General features: G+C 36.8%; 1 protein-coding gene across 1 annotated transcript in view; it reads right to left on the bottom strand.

Moving 5' to 3' along the window:
* Positions 1-11,608, bottom strand: part of CCDC88A (coiled-coil domain containing 88A) — an 81,568-nt gene extending 69,960 nt beyond the window's left edge. Inside the window, exons 1-2 of the mRNA XM_029287196.1 lie at positions 11,341-11,608; positions 11,138-11,238 (exon numbers count right to left, since the gene is read on the bottom strand). Of these exons, the coding sequence (XP_029143029.1) occupies positions 11,138-11,238; positions 11,341-11,403 (164 nt within the window). The 5' untranslated portion in view covers positions 11,404-11,608. The remainder of the gene's footprint in view (positions 1-11,137; positions 11,239-11,340) is intronic.
* Between the last annotated feature and the right edge of the window lie 8,844 nt (positions 11,609-20,452).

Raw genomic sequence — 20,452 nt, 5'->3', positions numbered from 1 at the left:
CTCCCTCCCTCCCTTCCACTCTCTCCAATTCCATCTCCAACTCCAACTCCAATTCCAACTCCAAACAAGACTCTGGGTGACTTACTACATATCCAGTATATGAAGTTAAAAGAACACAACTAAAACAACATTGGATAACATAGCACTAATATTCTAAAAAGTGAACAATAAAAATACTACTTTGAAAATATTTTAAATGCCAACATAAATCTTTTGTTAATACAGTGTACTTAAACAACAATATGGATGAAATAATTTCTGAACAGCAAATTCAGTAGTCAAAATAGATAAGTACTGTTTTCAGGCAATCATTCCTACATAGTTCAATAATTCGTTCTTTAAAGCAGAGAAAAGCATAGCAAAATAGGGCAGATTTGTGTAGAAGTCAGTAATTAGTACAACTGTAAAAGCTAGCCTTAAGCTATTATACTTTTAAAAGCAACCTACATATGACAAGTTACATTAATTTCAGTTGGGGAGAAAACAAGCAAAAACACACAGAATGTTGTTTGTTAAAAAAGAAAAAGTACGGGAAATAGATGAAAGTCTGTTATTTCTCAAAATCTATCAGTGTTATAAGATAGATTCAACCATCACAAAATCAGGGATTAGTTATCTTTTCATTCAGCAAAATATCACAAATAGGATTGTAGTCATTATGCTATCAGATTTCTAAATCTAAACAGATCACAAATCCCATATGTTCACTGAAGGTATTTAATAATAAGACATGCTACTTTACCATATGAAATTTTGAAAATTTATTTGTATAGCTATACAAATCTATTTTATATGAATAACATAAACAGTTCTATCATTCATACCTCATTTAGACCTACACACAAACAATCGGTCCCTCAAATATTCCAAGTAGAATAGATCCTAAAGTAAGTCTCTATTTTGGTTTTTAAAAAGAATTCAACACAACTTCACAGAACGTCTACAAATATCATTGTTTTATGCATATATAAGACACTAAAATCAATCAAACAATCTCATTGGATATATTAGTAGCTTCTTTCTTTTTTCATTAGCTATCTAAATGCATATACATTAGTGTCACATGCATTATTTGAGATCCTGAAAGAATCATATTACAATTTTATCATTTTTGTAAGAATAAAAAAAGCATACAGTATAATCATTAGGGGAGTCTTTGACTAAAGGTAAATTAAACATACTTAAAGATATTTGAAAGGCAGAATTTTCAAAGGCATTAGTGATCTGAGTAATTTAATACTGTGGTTTGATTTATGTTCTAGACTCCAAGTGCATGAACAATTTTCAGTAGCAAGGCAGTTTGTGCCAGTGTATTTATACTTATTTCTCATGTGACTTCTTTGGATGTTAAATCCGATTAAAAATGAAACATTTATCCAGCTTATTTATTAAGATTCTGCGTTGAGCAAAAATGACTACATGTTGTACATTTTGTTGATTGATAGAAGCATAAGGCCACTTGCTTGAAAGTATATTCAAAAGAGGATATAGATAAACTTACAGTAGTGCTTAGAACATTTTAATCATTTTAAATTGTCAATATTTCTACATAACCCATCCATCCACCCCACCTCACAGGGTTGTTGTTGTGGGGAAAATAGGAGGAGGGAGGTGTGTTGGATATGTTCTCTGCCTTGAGTTATTTGTAAAAATAATGAAGGCAGAATATAAACAAACAAACATGACCAAAATCATGATTGGTTCTGCATACAAATCTTAAAACTAGATTAAGAGATCTAATTAAACAAATTTATTTATTTTATTTATTTATTGAATTTTTACCCCGCCCTTCTCCTTGCGGACTCAGGGCGGCTAACAGCCTGATAAAAACAAATACAAAAAATACCAAAATACTATCATTAAAAACATAATTAAAATGAAATATTAGATTGGCCTTTGTTATTTTAAAATTATTTTTAAAACCCCGCTAAAAATTACCCCTTAGGCCAGTCCTGCTNTTAATTTCAGTTGGGGAGAAAACAAGCAAAAACACACAGAATGTTGTTTGTTAAAAAAGAAAAAGTACGGGAAATAGATGAAAGTCTGTTATTTCTCAAAATCTATCAGTGTTATAAGATAGATTCAACCATCACAAAATCAGGGATTAGTTATCTTTTCATTCAGCAAAATATCACAAATAGGATTGTAGTCATTATGTTATCAGATTTCTAAATCTAAACAGACCACAAACCCCATATGTTCACTGAAGGTATTTAATAATAAGACATGCTAATTTACCATATGAAAAAATCTATTTTATATGAATAACATAAACAGTTCTCTCATTCATACCTCATTTAGACCTACACACAAACAATCGGTCCCTCAAATATTCCAAGTAGAATAGATCCTAAAGTAAGTCTCTATTTTGGTTTTTAAAAAGAATTCACAGAACTTCACAGAACGTCTACAAATATCATTGTTTTATGCATATATAAGACACTAAAATCAATCAAACAATCTCATTGGATATATTAGTAGCTTCTTTCTTTTTTCATTAGCTATCTAAATGCATATACATTAGTGTCACATGCATTATTTGAGATCCTGAAAGAATCATATTACAATTTTATCATTTTTGTAAGAATAAAAAAAGCATACAGTATAATCATTAGCGGAGTCTTTGACTAAAGGTAAATTAAACATACTTAAAGATATTTGAAAGGCAGAATTTTCAAAGGCATTAGTGGTCTGAGTAATTTAATACTGTGGTTTGATTTATGTTCTAGACTCCAAGTACATGAACAATTTTCAGTAGCAAGGCAGTTTGTGCCAGTGTATTTATACTTATTTCTCATGTGACTTCTTTGGATGTTAAAATCCGATTAAAAATGAAACATTTATCCAGCTTATTTATTAAGATTCTGCGTTGAGCAAAAATGACTACATGTTGTACATTTTGTTGACTGATAGAAGCATAAGGCCACTTGCTTGAAAGTATATTCAAAAGAGGATATAGATAAACTTACAGTAGTGCTTAGAACATTTTAATCATTTTAAATTGTCAATATTTCTACATAACGCCCCCATCCACCCCACCTCACAGGGTTGTTGTTGTGGGGAAAATAGGAGGAGGGAGGTGTGTTGGATATGTTCTCTGCCTTGAGTTATTTGTAAAAATAATGAAGGCAGAATATAAACAAACAAACATGACCAAAATCATGATCGGTTCTGCATACAAATCCTAAAACTAGATTAAGAGATCTAATTAAACAAATGAATCAAAAACATACTTGTTCATTAATTTATTGAGGAAAATTATCCAGAGTCAGTTTGGTATAGCAGTTAAGGTGCTGCCTCTGGAAACCAGGAGACTGTGAGTTCTAGCCCTGCCCTAGGGATGAAAATCAATAGGGAGATTTTCAGACAGTCGCTCTGTCTTAGTCCAACCCACCTCACAATTTTTGTGGATAAGAGGTGGGAGTTCTACATATTTGCTACCTTGATGTATATATTTAAAAAATAGGATAAAATCGCCATCGCCATCATCATCCTCATTCTCATAATCTTTCTAGACTATTGGCTTTTACTCAAACAGCAGGTGGCAGCCAAGCCTGGGAGGATATTTGCACAGATCCATCTTGTATACCGATTACATAAATTTCTACTCAGTTAGTCATGCTTTGGTCACTTCCTGTCTGGATTCTGGCAATACCTTCTATTTGGAACTCTTCCTTTAGAACACCCAGATAGTTATGCACACAGCACAATATGTCCATGTAGTGCCACTATTTTATGAGCAGCACAGGCTGCTGGTAGACTTCTAAGGGTAATGCAAGTACCTATAAAGCTTCCATGATAGGTAGTCATGGAGAAAATCCATGACTTCACTAAGAGTTGACACAATTTGATGGCACAAATCAATTCCCTCTTTAAAAGATTTTGGGCTTCTCTGTCTTTTCTGGCTCAGACCTCTTCTCAGCCATATCTCATTTATCAATTACTGTAGTTAGTTTTGTCTTGATTAGTAGACATTAAATGATTGGGATATTAAAAAAATTGTAGAACAACAAATAGGAACACAGAAATTATATACTGAGCATTTTATAGTTGTATAAGCAAACCATTTTGAAAAAGATGTCAATGAACATTTTATATATCTCTATTATTATTGTGAATATAAATCAAGATATTAACATCTTTATTTAAAAATACTCAGCACATTGATTATCGCCCAATTTTCCTTTATCCAGACACAACATGTAGTAGACTATTTGTTAGTATATTTCCATAGTGCAAGTTTCCAAATGGATAGCCATATACAGAATTATTTTTATACCTCCCTTTGCTGTTCAACATTTACACCTCATTTATAACCAGAGAGTAAACAAAGAGAAATGTTTTATACTCATTATTCTATTTGAACAGATTAATTTTCATTCCATCTTTAACATTAAAAGCAACATGCTCCTTTTGTTCAAATTACCAAGGAAGCAATGAATAGAGCTCTCCTTCATTGGAGGTGTTCAAGCAAATGAAGGGGTATTTCTGCCAGGAATACTTCAATCAAGAATCCAGCACAGAGTTTAGGATTGGATTTGATAGAATAAATAGCCCCTACCAACCTCTTGATAAACCTCTTATTTTCATGATACATGGCAGTCCAGAAAACAGCAGTTGAATCCCACTTCACTGGGGGAAGTGCCATAAGAAATGGCCATGGCCTCCACATAAGCTCTATTCCCCTCCACCCCCGGCTTCCAGAAGCCTGACGCTGCAAATCAAATGTGCAGCCAATACTACTGACATGGTGGAGGTGTCCAAACTACAAATTCTGCATATGTTTTAGTTGGCTTTAGAGAAGGCAGACAATCTGATATTCATAGGATCCAGTATGCAAGGGTTTCTGTTTCTCAAAACATTTTTTTCTTTATATCCTTTAATATATATTTTTTAAAATGGAAGTTGGAATACTGTGAAGCACCAGCTTCTATTATCACTCCAATTATTATTTACAAAATTACCTTGCGTGTAGCTCCCAAATGAATTTTATCAACAAAATCTTACGTCATGTCTTCAGTCTGGACAAGGGGAGTTAAGAATTAAATTGATACTGGTTATCGGACAAGAGATCTCCCATTCACATGCCTACTCTTAACCTCGCAACCTCTCCAAATGTCAGCCAGGTCCTTTCTGTTGATGTCACTGTGTCAGTGGATGGTACCTGAAGGTTCTCCAGAAAACCGGGAAGTTTAGTTTTGTTCCCAACCCCTCAGAAGATGCCCAACCAGACTTGACATTGATTTTCTTTATTGGAAGCCAAAGCCACTAAATTCCCTTGTAAGTGCCAGGTAATCACAGATCAATGCATCAGTCAATTGATACCAAAATTAAGCATAAGCTTTCTTCTCTTCCCACTACCATAACTAAGTACCTTTAAGGCTAATGGGGTTTAAAAATGTCAAGTATGAATGTAATGTCTGCCATCCTTCCAATCTCATGTTCAAGGATACATTAAATATTGATAGTGGTCATGATTTGATATCAAAACAGTTGAAATATGTCTTGCATTGTAGATATTTCTAAGGAGGTTTATTTTTCATAAGATTCAGATTTCCCCCTCTCCTTAGAGATATATAACTCAACATTAACAAGAAAAAATAACAATTTAGCAACAACACTTAGACATATACTACTTCATAGTGCTTTACAGCACTCTCTAAACTGTTTACAGAGTCATCATATTGCCCACAACAATATGGATCCTCATTTTACTGACTTTGGAAGGATGGAAGGCTGAATCAACCTTGAGCCGGTCAGCTATAAAATGTTTTATAGGAGGCATTTGGATCCTCAAAAAATGTCCTGCGTGTATCCTAATTTACAACCTAAGTGTTGGAGATGTGGAAACTTAGATGCAACCTATTTTCATATTTGGTGGACATGCAGGGAAGTAAAGGCATTTTGGATTAAGATATGGTGGAATATTCAAAATATTTTTAAGAAAAATATAAAGTTTAAACCGCAGATATTTTTGCTGGGTATTATGGAAGATTTGGATACAAAAGAAACGGATTTGATGTTGAATTTGATAACTGCTGCAAGGTTACTAGTAGCTCAATGTTGGAAAACAGAACGTTTGCCCACTATAGAAGAATGGTCACTGAAAGTCTCAAATTTAGCAGAAATGGCCAAGATTTCCGCTTATGTGAAGGATTACTCACAAGAAAGATATATTTCGGTTTGGAGAAGATGGATAGATTATATTGAGAGTAAATATGGTACTAAAAAATTTCATTTGGTTTTTGAGTAAATTTTAGAGTAATAATGTAGTTTATATGTTATAATAGGTTACTTATTTTTATTTATAATTATTAATATGATGTTATAATTATTGTGTTTAATATTAGTATATTTGTTTAAAAGAGAGTTAAAGGATGTTATANTTAGCCAATACATCTGGGTCCAGGGAAGGCTTCTTAAGGAGGGGCCTCACCACCGCCTCCTTTAAGGCCACGGGGAAGGCACCCTCCCGTAAAGAAGCGTTTATAATTCCCTGGAGCCAGGCTCGTGTACCCTCCCGGGCCGCCAGTACCAGCCAGGAGGGGCACGGATCCAGTAAACATGTGGTTGCATTCAGCCTCCTCAGGATCCTGTCCACGTCCTCGGGAGCCACAGAGTCAAACTCCTCCCATATAATAGTCTCAAGACCTGCTCCCGTCTCCTCCTCCGGGGCCACCCAGTCGGAGTCTAAACCCTCTCGGATCCGAGCGACTTTGTCATACAGATATTGAGCAAAATCCTCAGCCCTCCCCACCAGGGGGTCCCCCCCCCAACTGAAGGAGAGAGCGGGTCACCCTGAAGAGGGTGGCCGGGCGATTATCTGATGACGCAATGAGGGTGGAGTAGTAATTAGACCTCGCCACCCTCATTGCCACAAGGTAGGATCTAACATGCATCAAAAACATACTTGTTCATTAATTTATTGAGGAAAATTATCCAGAGTCAGTTTGGTATAGCAGTTAAGGTGCTGCCTCTGGAAACCAGGAGACTGTGAGTTCTAGCCCTACCCTAGGGATGAAAGTCAATAGGGAGATTTTCAGACAGTCGCTCTGTCTTAGTCCAACCCACCTCACAGTTTTTGTGGATAAGAGGTGGGAGTTCTACATATTTGCTACCTTGATGTATATATTTAAAAAATAGGATAAAATCGCCATCATCATCATCCTCATTCTCATAATCTTTCTAGACTATTGGCTTTTAGTCAAACAGCAGGTGGCAGCCAAGCCTGGGAGGATATTTGCACAGATCCATCTTGTATACCGATTACATAAATTTCTACTCAAAGTTAGTCATGCTTTGGTCACTTCCTGTCTGGATTCTGGCAATACCTTCTATTTGGAACTCTCCCTTTAGAACACCCAGATAGTTATGCACACAGCACAATATGTCCATGTAGTGCCACTATTTAATGAGCAGCACAGGCTGCTGGTAGACTTCTAAGGGTAATGCAAGTACCTATAAAGCTTCCATGATAGGTAGTCATGGAGAAAATCCATGACTTCACTAAGAGTTGACACAATTTGATGGCACAAATCAATTCCCTCTTTAAAAGATTTTGGGCTTCTCTGTCTTTTCTGGCTCAGACCTCTTCTCAGCCATATCTCATTTATCAATTACTTTAGTTAGTTTTGTCTTGATTAGTAGACATTAAATGATTGGGATATTAAAAAAATTGTAGAACAACAAATAGGAACACAGAAATTATATACTGAGCATTTTATAGTTGTATAAGCAAACCATTTTGAAAAAGATGTCAATGAACATTTTATATATCTCTATTATTATTGTGAATATAAATCAAGATATTAACATCTTTATTTAAAAACTCAGCAAATTGATTATCGCCCAATTTTCCTTTATCCAGACACAACATGTAGTAGACTATTTGTTAGTATATTTCCATAGTGCAAGTTTCCAAATGGATAGCCATATACAGAATTATTTTTATACTTCCCTTTGCTGTTCAACATTTACACCTCATTTATAACCAGAGAGTAAACAAAGAGAAATGTTTTCTAGTCATTATTCTATTTGAACAGATTAATTTTCATTCTATCTTTAACATTAAAAGCAACATGCTCCTTTTGTTCAAATTACCAAGGAAGCAATGAATAGAGCTCTCCTTCATTGGAGGTGTTCAAGCAAATGAAGGGGTATTTCTGCCAGGAATACTTCAATCAAGAATCCAGCACAGAGTTTAGGAGTGGATTTGATAGAGTAAATAGCCCCTACCAACCTCTTGATAAACCTCTTATTTTCATGATACATGGCAGTCCAGAAAACAGCAGTTGAATCCCACTTCACTGGGGGAAGTGCCATAAGAAATGGCCATGGCCTCCACATAAGCTCTATTCCCCTCCACCCCCGGCTTCCAGAAGCCTGACGCTGCAAATCAAATGTGCAGCCAATACTACTGACATGGTGGAGGTGTCCAAACTACAAATTCTGCATATGTTTTAGTTGGCTTTAGAGAAGGCAGACAATCTGATATTCATAGGATCCAGTATGCAAGGGTTTCTGTTTCTCAAAACATTTTTTTCTTTTATCCTTTAATATTTGTTTTTTAAAAAATGGAAGTTGGAATACTGTGAAGCACCTGCTTCTATTATCACTCCAATTATTATTTACAAAATTACCTTGCGTGTAGCTCCCAAATGAATTTTATCAACAAAATCTTACGTCATGTCTTCAGTCTGGACAAGGGGAGTTAAGAATTAAATTGATACTGGTTATCGGACAAGAGATCTCCCATTCACATGCCTACTCTTAACCTCACAACCTCTCCAAATGTCAGCCAGGTCCTTTCTGTTGATGTCACTGTGTCAGTGGATGGTACCTGAAGGTTCTCCAGAAAACCGGGAAGTTTAGTTTTGTTCCCAACCCCTCAGAAGATGCCCAACCAGACTTGACATTGATTTTCTTTATTGGAAGCCAAAGCCACTAAATTCCCTTGTAAGTGCCAGGTAATCACAGATCAATGCATCAGTCAACTGATACCAAAATTAAGCATAAGCTTTCTTCTCTTCCCACTACCATAACTAAGCACCTTTAAGGCTAATGGGGTTAAAAAATGTCAAGTATGAATGTAATGTCTGCCATCCTTCCAATCTCATGTTTAAGGGTACATTAAATATTGACAGTGGTCATGATTTGATATCAAAACAGTTGAAATATGTCTTGCATTGTAGATATTTCTGAGGAGGTTTATTTTTCATAAGATTCAGATTTCCCCCTCTCTCCTTAGAGATATATAACTCAACATTAACAAGAAAAAATAACAATTTAGCAACAACACGTAGACATATACTACTTCATAGTGCTTTACAGCACTCTCTAAACTGTTTACAGAGCCATCATATTGCCCACAACAATATGGGTCCTCATTTTACTGACTTTTTTAAGGATGGAAGGCTGAATCAACCTTGAGCCGGTCAGGACTGAACTCCTGGCAGTGAGCAGTCAGCCTCCAATATTGCATTCTAACCACTGTACCACTATGTCAATGTATTATAATAATAATTCATATTTAAAAGCAGACTGATAATTGTATTTAATTATTACCTGTTAGAGTAATAGCCTGCCTTTCTATCAGGAGCCCAAGAAAATTTATTAAGTATTGACAATGAAATGCTTCTGGATTCAAATCAGACTCCCAGGTTATGCTCCTTGGTCTCCAAAATAATATATTATTAGAAACCACTGAAAAGTTGTCCAAGTTCTCACATTCTATCATATCTTCTTCTGTGCCCCCTATCATCATGTACAAATTCACAAAATGTCCAGGGGGCAAAAAAAGTTGCTGACCCCAACTTAAAAATATTGTCAGAAACATTACAGTAGCACAGTTTTATGAACAATTTTTTAAAATGCCTATTAATAGCTTCCTCAATCTGGTTTGCAGCACTGAATTTACTGAATCAGTAAAACCTGACAAATGTGTCACTTTTACATTACTAACTGCAATTGTGCTTACTTGTGAAGACTTTGAGTACATTTAGCTCAAAAAGATTTAGTAAATTATTGTGTCATATATATCCAGAATAATGATTCATGTATGATTCCCACATATTGGGTCACTAGTCTCTGAGTGATGCTCTTGGGCAAATGTACAGCACAAGGAGCTAGTATATCTAAATCAGCCTTCTTCAACCTAATTCTGAGGAAGTATTGACTTATCAACATTCATTAGTCTAACTAGTATGGCCAAGTTGGGGAAATCTCAATCTAAATGTAAAGCTTCTATGAAAGGTTGGGTCTTAGTTACAAATCTAAGCCCTTTGAATAGTAGATCCTCTTATTATAGATGGGTCATATTCATCCCACCAAATATGTATTTTAACTGTATTACTGAATAAAATGCAATCCCATGTAATCATTCTCTTCCATTTATTTCATAAAGCATGTTTTGCTCACTACTAATAAACTTTTCTTTATCAGTGAATATAATTTAAAAAATAAAAAAATCACTCACCTATAAAGTCTAACATAATTGCTTTACTAAGTGAATCAACTGGAGAACTAATTAGACTTTATAATGATTATTGCAAAATCCATGCATGTAAATGAAAATGTATACTCCTTAACTGGAGCATGTTAAATCCTCCATACTTTTGTTCTGTCATGCAATATATATTACAGAATAACTATATTAAAGCTGTAGTTAGCCTAATCAATGACATTTAGTGCCAAACAAATACTTCTAGAATCAGGATATAGATAAATCATGCTATATTTTAATAAACAACTGATTAAAATCAGGCATTTGCTATTCCATATGTTCTCTGCAGATGCAGGGATGAGCCACCAATAACAGGCAGGTTATTATTATGCATAGGCAAGGTGCAGTGGTTAACCCTTTATTATTTCTGCCTGATTAGCTCTTCTCGCCACCCCCCCTTTTTTTCACTGAAATCATACACAGATTTGTAAGACATCAAAAATATAATAGCAGAGAAAAGCAGCATACTTCTATGTTATAAAATCAATTAACAAGGTATAAAATGGGAATATGGTAAGACACTGTTCTCTGTTCCTACATAACCTGAAAGAAAATAAGGTCACAGAGTGAGCTACATTCTTGGAGGAATTCTTAAATCAAAACATTAAAAAACAACAAAAACACAGAACAACTTACATTTGCAGCATAACTTCATTTAAGAAAACTCCATCTAGAAGTGCAACGTATTCTTCCAAGTTGGTTGCATTTTGTCCAGCTAACGATCCAAATGTCTTAACCTAGGAACACAGAGCATAATTATCAACACTATGACCTGAATTCTGTCTGTACTTGGCAAGAATCATTTATATAAATTCCATTACTGATCAACAAATGCTTACCCAGGTAACAAGTGGGCTGGATATGAAGACCTCCAAAAGAGGTGTGAATATCTCATTTTCCATGTTTTAAGAAAATGTCTGAATTATAAAAGATTAAATGAGAAAAGTCTCTTCTTTACGGTAATTCCGTGAAATGCCCAACGTCTTCAGGAAGAATATACCCTGGCTAGTCCCCAAATAAAATTCAAAAGTAGTTAGAGCTGTGGCAACAAAGATTTCATTATCCACCTCGTCCAAAAACGGAGTGATCGTGAGGCCATGGACGTTCCGGGGTTGTTGGTTTTTTTTTTTCTCGCCTACGGCTCTTTCTTCCTCCTCTTTCCGTGCTGAAGGGGAAGGAGAAAGGAGAAACCCGACGACGATCCTACATCAGCTGCAAACTCTCTCCCCCCCCCCCTTTCTAGGCTGCACCACCACAAGCAGGCAAGCCGCAGGCATGCGAATGGGAGCAAATTTCAAGGAAACTCGCCCCGACAGCTAATTTTAATCCCCAGCTAACAAAAAAACGTACGTGTGACAGGAAAGGCAGAAATCGCATTCTCCTTTCCAATCCCTTGAGAAGTCTTAGATTCAAGCTCAAAAGAAATCGCCCTTTTTCCTAAACAAGATGATTTCCCCCTCCACGTTCCCCCCCCTTCCCAGGAAGAGAGGACGGCCGCCGGTTCCTGCACTCACCCCACCCAAGAGCCTCACACTGTCGCTTTCTTTGCCACCTCTGTTTCTCGTCCTTTCCCCATAACCTTCCTTACTTTATGGGTAACTGAGCAACACCCATCAAAAATGAAGCAGAACCCCACCCCCTTTGCCTAGTCCCTTAGCGCTCGCAATTGATCGCTCCCTCCCGCTCGGTTCCAAGGCTACCGGGAGCTCCAGCCTCCCCCTTCCACAGCTTTTTCCACAACCTCGGCCCCTCACTCACCCCCACCCTACAACGGCCGGCTTCTTCGCCCCCTTAAGCCCTTATTATTTGCTCCTCCTCTACCCCCACCTCCGCCACCCCCGTTTTATTCCCCCCTTGTAGTAGTTCAGTTCCAGTAGCAGTCCTTCCAGCCACTCCCCCAGCCTACCACCCTTCCCTTCTAGGGACTAATTTTCCGCTTGCGGGTGCACACCCACTGCCGTCTCCCTGAAGTAACGGCCACCGCTCTTCAACAGATTCGCATCGCTCACACGCGCACTCCCCTTCCTTTCGCTTCTGTAAGGAGACAGAGGGAGAGATCCCTCCGCAAAGCAGACGAAAGAGGGGAAGAGGGGGGGTTGACTGTTTTTTTCTTTGCAATCTGTAGGTTTCGACTTTATTCCTCCGCCGCTGGACTGGCTGATGTTGGAATTAAGGGAAGGGGAGGGACGAATGTTAAGGAAGGCAGAAAAACCGCTGCAGGGCGCGCGCAAGGAGCGCACGCAGGTCGGCCGCCGCTGCAGACCCGGAGAAGGGCGCGCGCCAAGCAGCTTATAATGGAGATAGAAGGAAAAATACTATTATGATTTGGGGAAAGGGTAGCATGATAAGAGGTAGTCCGAATTTCTTTTCTACACGACATGTCACCCAGCCAGGAACTCTGTGGCTTGAGTAATTATGTGATGTATGGATGTTCCTTCTGGATCCTGCTTCCGCTTCATTTATACGTTAGAAAAAGATGGGTGAAGCTCAAGAACATGTTATATGTAGACCTTTATGAGATTTAAAAAATAGTGTGTGAATTCCTTATGTGGGGAAGGCTGGAGAGATTAAATACATTTTTGTGCATATTAGAAGGGACTAATTCTACTTTCACCATACCCCGCCAAAATTAGTACCAACCAAAATTAGTACACCGTAAAGAGTTCTTTTCCTGTCTGCATGCATGGATGTTGATGGGCTCCATGATTATATATCCCATGACTATCATTTTGTTGGAGGGTCTTCATTCCCCTTGGTGTTTGTCAATCTACTCTTTGGTAGATTGTATCAAATCTCTAGTTGCCTTTCAATTTTAAGCGTCTTAAACTACTTCCAGAGAGAAATTTTTTAGTTCCAATATTACTATTATGGTCCAGTTGGTGTCTTTCAAGTCCCAGTGATGGCTCTTGTATCAAACTCATTCTGAGAAGCCCTTATTCCACCATTCTGTTGTGTCATGCAGTTCTTCAGTATTGGGGGAGTTCATTAATATCCGATTTAAAGGTTTACCAAACTAGGAAGAATATACATAAAATATTGTAGAAAATAAGACTAACAGTTAATGTAATAAAATAAGTGCAACATTTCTATCGCTCTGACATATTTTAAAATAATAAAATGAAAGGGCTTACATAATATAAGACCTTTGCCTTATTCAACTTCTGGTCCACCACACTGAGAAGATATATGCAAAAAAAAAAAAAAAAAGAGAGACAAGTCAGATGAGAGTTGGCAAAGTAATCAATAACTCTCAGTGTAATCTAGGATACAGAAGAACACAGATAACTACTGGCAGATATATCTTCCCAAAGCTGTCATCCAATTAAACTAATTGCTGCTAGATTCAAGATAGACCAAAAAACAAAACAAAACTGTGTTTTATTGCACTTTAGGTACCAACAAATTTATTATAGCAAAGGTTTTCATGAATTTTTAGATGAATTTATCAGGTGCATAAAGCATTGTGCCAACTAATAATAATAATAATAATAATANAAGGGACCTTGGAGGTCATCTAGTCCAACCGCCTGCTCAGGCAGGAAACCCTATACCATTTCGGACAAATGGCTGTCCAGTTTCTTCTTAAAAACTTCCAGTGTTGGAGCATTCACCGCTTCTGGAGGCAGGTTGTTCCACTGGTTAATTGTTCTAACTGTCAGGAAGTTTCTCCTTAGTTCTAGGTTGCTTCTCTCCTTGATTAGTTTCCATCCGTTGTTTCTTGTCCTGCCTTCAGGCGCTTTGGAGAATAGCTTGACTTCCTCTTCTTTGTGGCAACCCCTGAGATATTGGAACACTGCTATCATGTCCCCCCTCATCCTTCTGTTCGTTAAACTAGACATACCCAATTCCAGCAGCCATTCCTTATATGCTTTAGCCTCCAGTCCCCTAATCAATAGGTATTGTACATAAAAGGGCAGACATCTATGTAAATATGTCTCTGTAAAGGTAAAGGTGAAATGGGAAAGAAAACAGTATGATAATTAAATCTAGCCTGTACTTAATTTACCATCACTTTGCTTGTATAGTATGCTATTTTTTCCAGAGGACTAAAATTTACACAATTCCACTTTACAAGTCTATTTACTTGCAGACAGAAAAATATTAAAATCTCATAGTAAAAAAAGACAATAAAATTAAGCAGTTTATATATTTAAATAGTAAGATTTTAATTTAAAGTGAAATTTAGCAGCAGCAACCTTTGATCTGTGGTATAAGCTTTACCCCTGTTAGGTAACAGAAAAGCTAGACACACAGAGGAAAAAAAGGAACTTCTAATTCATCAGTCTCAGGATATTGTGCAACAAGATGTGGGGGTGATTACCAGATTTTATTATTTTAAAGCAAATGTGAACAACTTTCGGCAGGGGGTTAAATAAAGACATTTTAACTTTCATACTCCAAAAGTCATGCTCCTAAAAGTAACCAGGGCCAAGATACAGACAAAAACTGTGTATTATTTGCTTTACAAAGTATTTCATATACTTATATTTTATTAACGTAAACTAATGAAATAGTTGGTATGGTTATTTCTCATGCACCAAAGGATTTTCTGCTCCTGTCACATTAAAAATTATAATCTTAGCAAATGCATTTTTTTTAAAAAATAGTTTTTATTAAAAGATTTTAAATTCATAAGAAATATATTCAAAGAAAAAGATTTAGTAAATGTGAAAGAGAAAAATGGAAAAGAAGAGGTAGAAAAAATGATGTAGAAAGACAGAAAATATGAGAATAAATATAAAGGTATGGCTTCCAATCTTAAAATATGAGAATAAATATAAAGGTATGGCTTCCAATCTTCCTGATATTATATATACAATTCTAATTAAACTCCCTCTAAGATTACATCTTAATTTCTCTTCTCTATAATCTATTTTCTAATAATCAGAGTCAGAACTCATAAAATCATTTTCTTTTTTAATACAAAAATCTATAAGAGGTTTCCAGTCATAGATGAATGTCAATAACTATCTTTCTCTAATCAAAGATGTCAGTTTCACCATTTCAGCAAGTTCTATCAATTTCACCAACCATTCTCCATGATGGGTAGTAGAGAATCTTCCTATCTTTTGCATATAAAATAATCTTGCTGCCTCAATCATGTACTAAAATAATTTCATGATTCTTTTAACTCTTCTAACCATCAGTCCTAAAAGGAAAAGTTCTGGCTTCAGTTGTTAATCTTTAAAGTCCTCTGTATTAATGTATATATTGTTGTTGTATATATGTATATATTCATGTTGTTCACATTTCTAACACACATTATATGTTCTAGATAATTTCTCTGGAGTCATGTAACAACAATACATCATTTTGTAAAAAAAGTCTTTAAGATCATAACATAATGTAAATTCCTGCCCTTTTGACTATATATTTTCCCATTGATCCATCCATAATTTTTATATCCGAAATTCTTAGCATACTTTACCATATATTCTTTAACCTGTTCTTCTATTTCAAATTCAACAAATGTTTATACATTTTAGCAATTACATGTTCATCATTAGTACACAATTGCACTTCAAATTCTTTGCTCCATGCCATAAGTTTTTTATCCATTTTAATTTTTTTCTGATAACTGTATATGGGAAAACCATTGATAACTATATCTTACTGCCATTGGTTGCTCTTTTGATTTGATTTTGTATTTAATTTACTACATTAAATGATAATTCTGCAATAATTCCTGGTAGTTTGCAATTTGTCTTTGTTTCACTTCTGTAAAATGCTTCTTGAGCTGAGAATCATAGAGGTGTTTTCAGCACAGCCTGGGTTTCTATCTGTTCCATATTTTCAATATTAGATGTCTAATAAAGTGATTTTAAAATCACTTTAACTTTATCATACCATAAATATCTAACCCTCAGTTATGACCTTCTAAGTCTGTTGCTATTGCATATTTTTCAGTAACACCCATTCTTTAATCCAAACCAATAAGCTGCAAAGTACAATTTCAAATCTGGTAAACCCAAACCTCCTCTTTTTAAATAAAAAAAAATGTTTCTGCAACTGCTCTGCTCCTTCAGTCAAAATAGAACTGACTATGAAGAAAATACCATGTTTACTTCCTCCATTCTTAATTCTCATAATCTTCCTACGAGGATATCATGATCAGTGGTATGAAAAGCCACTGAGAGATCAAGGACAGTCAGGACAGTTGCACTACTTCTATCCAGGCCAGAGGTCATCAGCAAGTACAAACAGTGTCATCTTAATGTGCCTCAGCCTGAAATTCAACTGAAAATGGACCAGCTAATCTGTTTACTCCAGCATCCTCTGAAACTGTAGCCTGATTACCTTCTCAGCAACTTTCTCCAGAAAAAGGAGTTTGGGGACTGGGTGAAAGTTGTCCAGGACTGTTGATTGCTACAATAGTTTCATGAGGAAGGGGCACAACACCAACACCTTAAAGGCATGTAAAACAAACCCCTCTCTCAGAGGGTAAGTCACCATTGCATGGACCCAACCACATGTTCATCTCCAGGCATAGTTACAAAATTTATGATTGGTGACCACAGGGTTCAAACTAATAACACCTGTGTCCTTTCTCCTGGCTCAGTACCTGGTACCCAGACTTCTCTCACCACCATGCTTCAGGACATTCTCTGTTGGACAGCCCACAGGCTTTGGAAACCAAACATCGTGCTTTACAGCTCCACCCATTTCACCACACATTCCAAGTGTGGAAAACCTCTGGGCATCACACCTCTCATTCAACTCATGCAAATACAAATTCTGAGCCAAAGCAGTCAAAATCGATATAGATCACCTCAATAATCAGGCTGAGATCTATCTCGGAGCCACAACACAATAGGCCTCTTACTAAGCTGCCTCACAATAACTATAACACTCAGATCAAGTTCCCACACCAAGATTGCAATAGTCATTTCAACTGTCAGCTTCATCAGCTTATTCTGCCAGCCCTTAAAAGAAACAATTTCTGTCCCTCACAACATTAATCAATTAATCACTAACTTTCAATCACCACTGAGTGCCATCTTGAAAACAAAATCAAGAAAATTATTAATAACCCATTTTTTCATAGAAGAGGCAAAACAAAAAAGAGTATCCTTATGCGCTAGTTTCAATACATACATTAATACCTATTTGTACATCAGTACATATTTTTATGTTTGGTTTATATCTATTCTTTCTTCCATAGTAGCATGTGTTACATTCCTTTCGTATTTTTCTCCCCCAGGGCAACTCTGGAATTTGTTGGGTTGAATGAGGATGGTTAGGTCAAAATCATCCAGTGACCTTCCATGCTGAAGGTTGGCTAAAACCTAGATTTCACTGGACAACAAAGATTTTGCTTCCTGAACACTTACAGATTTTGGGTTCCTAATCATGAAAATAACGTGTAATTTAACCTATCACATATCATTTTATAGAAATCTTCTGTTTTTACAGAATGGGAATAATACACCTTTCAGTACCTGTTGGCTGTGCTGCACACATGAAAAAAACATATGAAAACATGGAACTCTGGTTGAAGCACATTCAGTAAACCAAGTATAACTGGAATATCTGGCTATCTAAAAGTAGTGTTTTTGCTGCATGGAATGCAACTCGGATATATACCAAATATTGTTGTTAAATATGCGAATGGGACAGCTATGCAAGAGAGTTGCATTACATTAAAGAGAAATGGTCACTCTGAAAGAATTTGGTTCCAGCATAGAAAAACATGGCAGATGAACCACTAGTTGACCTGACAAAAGTGTTTTTCTGTCCACTTCACATAAAATAAGATTGATGAAAAAATTTGTGAAAGCAACGAACAAGGAAAGTGAAGGTTTTCATTATTTGAGATGGATGTTTCCAAGAATAACTGATGCCAAAGTTAAGGAAGGCATTTTTGTTGGTCCATAGATCAGATACAAAAAGATAGGATTGGGGATAACCTCACATCGGGGGGGGGGCAAGATGTTCCAAAGGCAGGAGCAACAACAGAGAAAGTCCTCCTCCTGGACCCCATCAGCCAGAATATTTCGGCTGACAGGACCCTCAGCATGCCTCCCCTGCCAGCACCAGTGGTACAGGCCAATCCCAGTGGGGTGAGACGGTCCCTCAAGTAACCTGGACCTATGCCATGAAGGGCTTTAAAAGTGATCACCAACACCTGCAGTTCGCAGAGCAGTAGTGTTACAGGGGCCATTCTTGGGCCCCCCAAAACTACCCATGCTGCCGTACTCTGCACAAGCTGTAGCTTCCAAATGCTCTTCAAGGGTAGCCCCATGTAGAGCACATTACAATACTCCATTCATGAGATGACCTAGGGACTGAATGATTGAGTGAGGGAATCCTGCTCCAGGAAAGGATGCAACTGGTGCACAATACAAAGTTGTGCAAAGGGTTTCCTAGTCACAACTGCTACATGTTCCTCAAACAGGAGTCATGAGTCCAGGAGAACCCCCAAGTTGCCCCCCTGATCTAGGAGAGAATGGGTGACCCAAAACAGGGCCTCTGGGCGGCACTCTGAGGATGCAATAAGAGGGGAGAAATATTGCTGTTTTGCCACTCTTATAGCCACAAGGTAGGCCTTAATAGTGGTTCTAAGTCATGTCCGGTCAGAGTCATCCTTTGTCTTCTTCCAATGGTGCTCTAGGTGTCTCTTGGCCCTTTTCAGAACTTGTACCTCCTCTGTAAGCTATGGGGAGGGGAGGGAACGAGGAGTCAAGAGAGGTTGCATGGGCACCATCCTGTCCAAAGCCGCAACCACCCTTAAATTTTCCTTCCCCAACATGTGCTCCAGAGCTCCAGAGATCTACAGAAGGTAAGTTGGCTACACCCACATCCCTTGATTGCTCACTTACTTTCAGTACTGTAGATCTGCAGAGCTGGCATTAAGGAAAAAGGATAGGCCACTCTGCCCCTTGGCGTGGCTAGGCTACATGGCTCTATCCAGGAAGTTGGATAGAGACACCATAATGAAGAGACACCATAATGAAGATTTTCAATGCATGATTTTCTGCTTTTAAAGTGTGTTATACTGCTAAAAGATTCTATATAAAACGATTAGAATTGATTGTTTTAGCCTGAATTGTAGATATATTCAGTTGTGCTCAAATTTGCTCTAAATTGACAAAAAGTTAATTTTCATGTGACCATACATCAAATGTTGACATTTTGCTCTGAAAAACTTTGTACACCAGCTGTCACCATTTTTAAAAAAATAGTTTTGGCAGACAAAAAAACCATGTGATGTTACTATGGAAAAACATGTAACTAATAAACATGTTCTTTGAGGAATTTTCAAGCTTCTGAGTTCTGATTTATTTGTCTTTGTCTGTCGGAACCATGACAGTCTGCTGATCTCACCAAAGCAAACAGAAAAGATCTGCTTTTTTCCCTTACTGAAGTTTGGTAACAATATTATCTCCAACCTCTATTCAAAGTGAATATTAAATTTGCTGTTCAGTTGGATTGGTTACAATTGTTATTTAAAACATACAATAATCCAATTAAAAAGTCCATGAATTCATATTTGAAAGGCAACACTGTTTAAGGAACAGCAAGCATGAACAGGGCAAATTCTGTTTAAACTTCAATCTATTTTTCCCTACCCACAAACAGAATTGTTAAAAGTCCAAAAAAGAGGAAGTTAGAAAACTCACAATTTCATATCTTCCTGTATGCAAAAAATAAAAAACATTTATTTTTAGTATTAGAAGACAAAATATGTAGCCTAGATCTAGCAGGACAAAGAAAGTAAACAGAGCCAGGAATGGTGTGCCTGGAGGGATAATAAAGGGACAGATGACGGCTATGGGCATATATAGAGCTGTAGTGTTCTGTTCAATATACAACTAACAAGAATTTTTAAAATTGGATTAAAATATATATGTTACATATGTTTTATTCTAAAGAATCTTCAGTGTGCCTTAAAGAAGAGGGAAACTTAAAATCAATCAATCAATCTAACAAGATAAGCAGGGCAGCATCAGG

The sequence above is a fragment of the Protobothrops mucrosquamatus genome, unplaced genomic scaffold, assembly GCF_001527695.2.
Source record: "Protobothrops mucrosquamatus isolate PMUCROS unplaced genomic scaffold, P.Mucros_1.0 scaffold_256, whole genome shotgun sequence".
Classification (NCBI taxonomy): domain Eukaryota; kingdom Metazoa; phylum Chordata; class Lepidosauria; order Squamata; family Viperidae; genus Protobothrops; species Protobothrops mucrosquamatus.
Note: the sequence above shows the minus strand (reverse complement) of the source record. Positions and strands in the feature narration are given on the sequence as shown.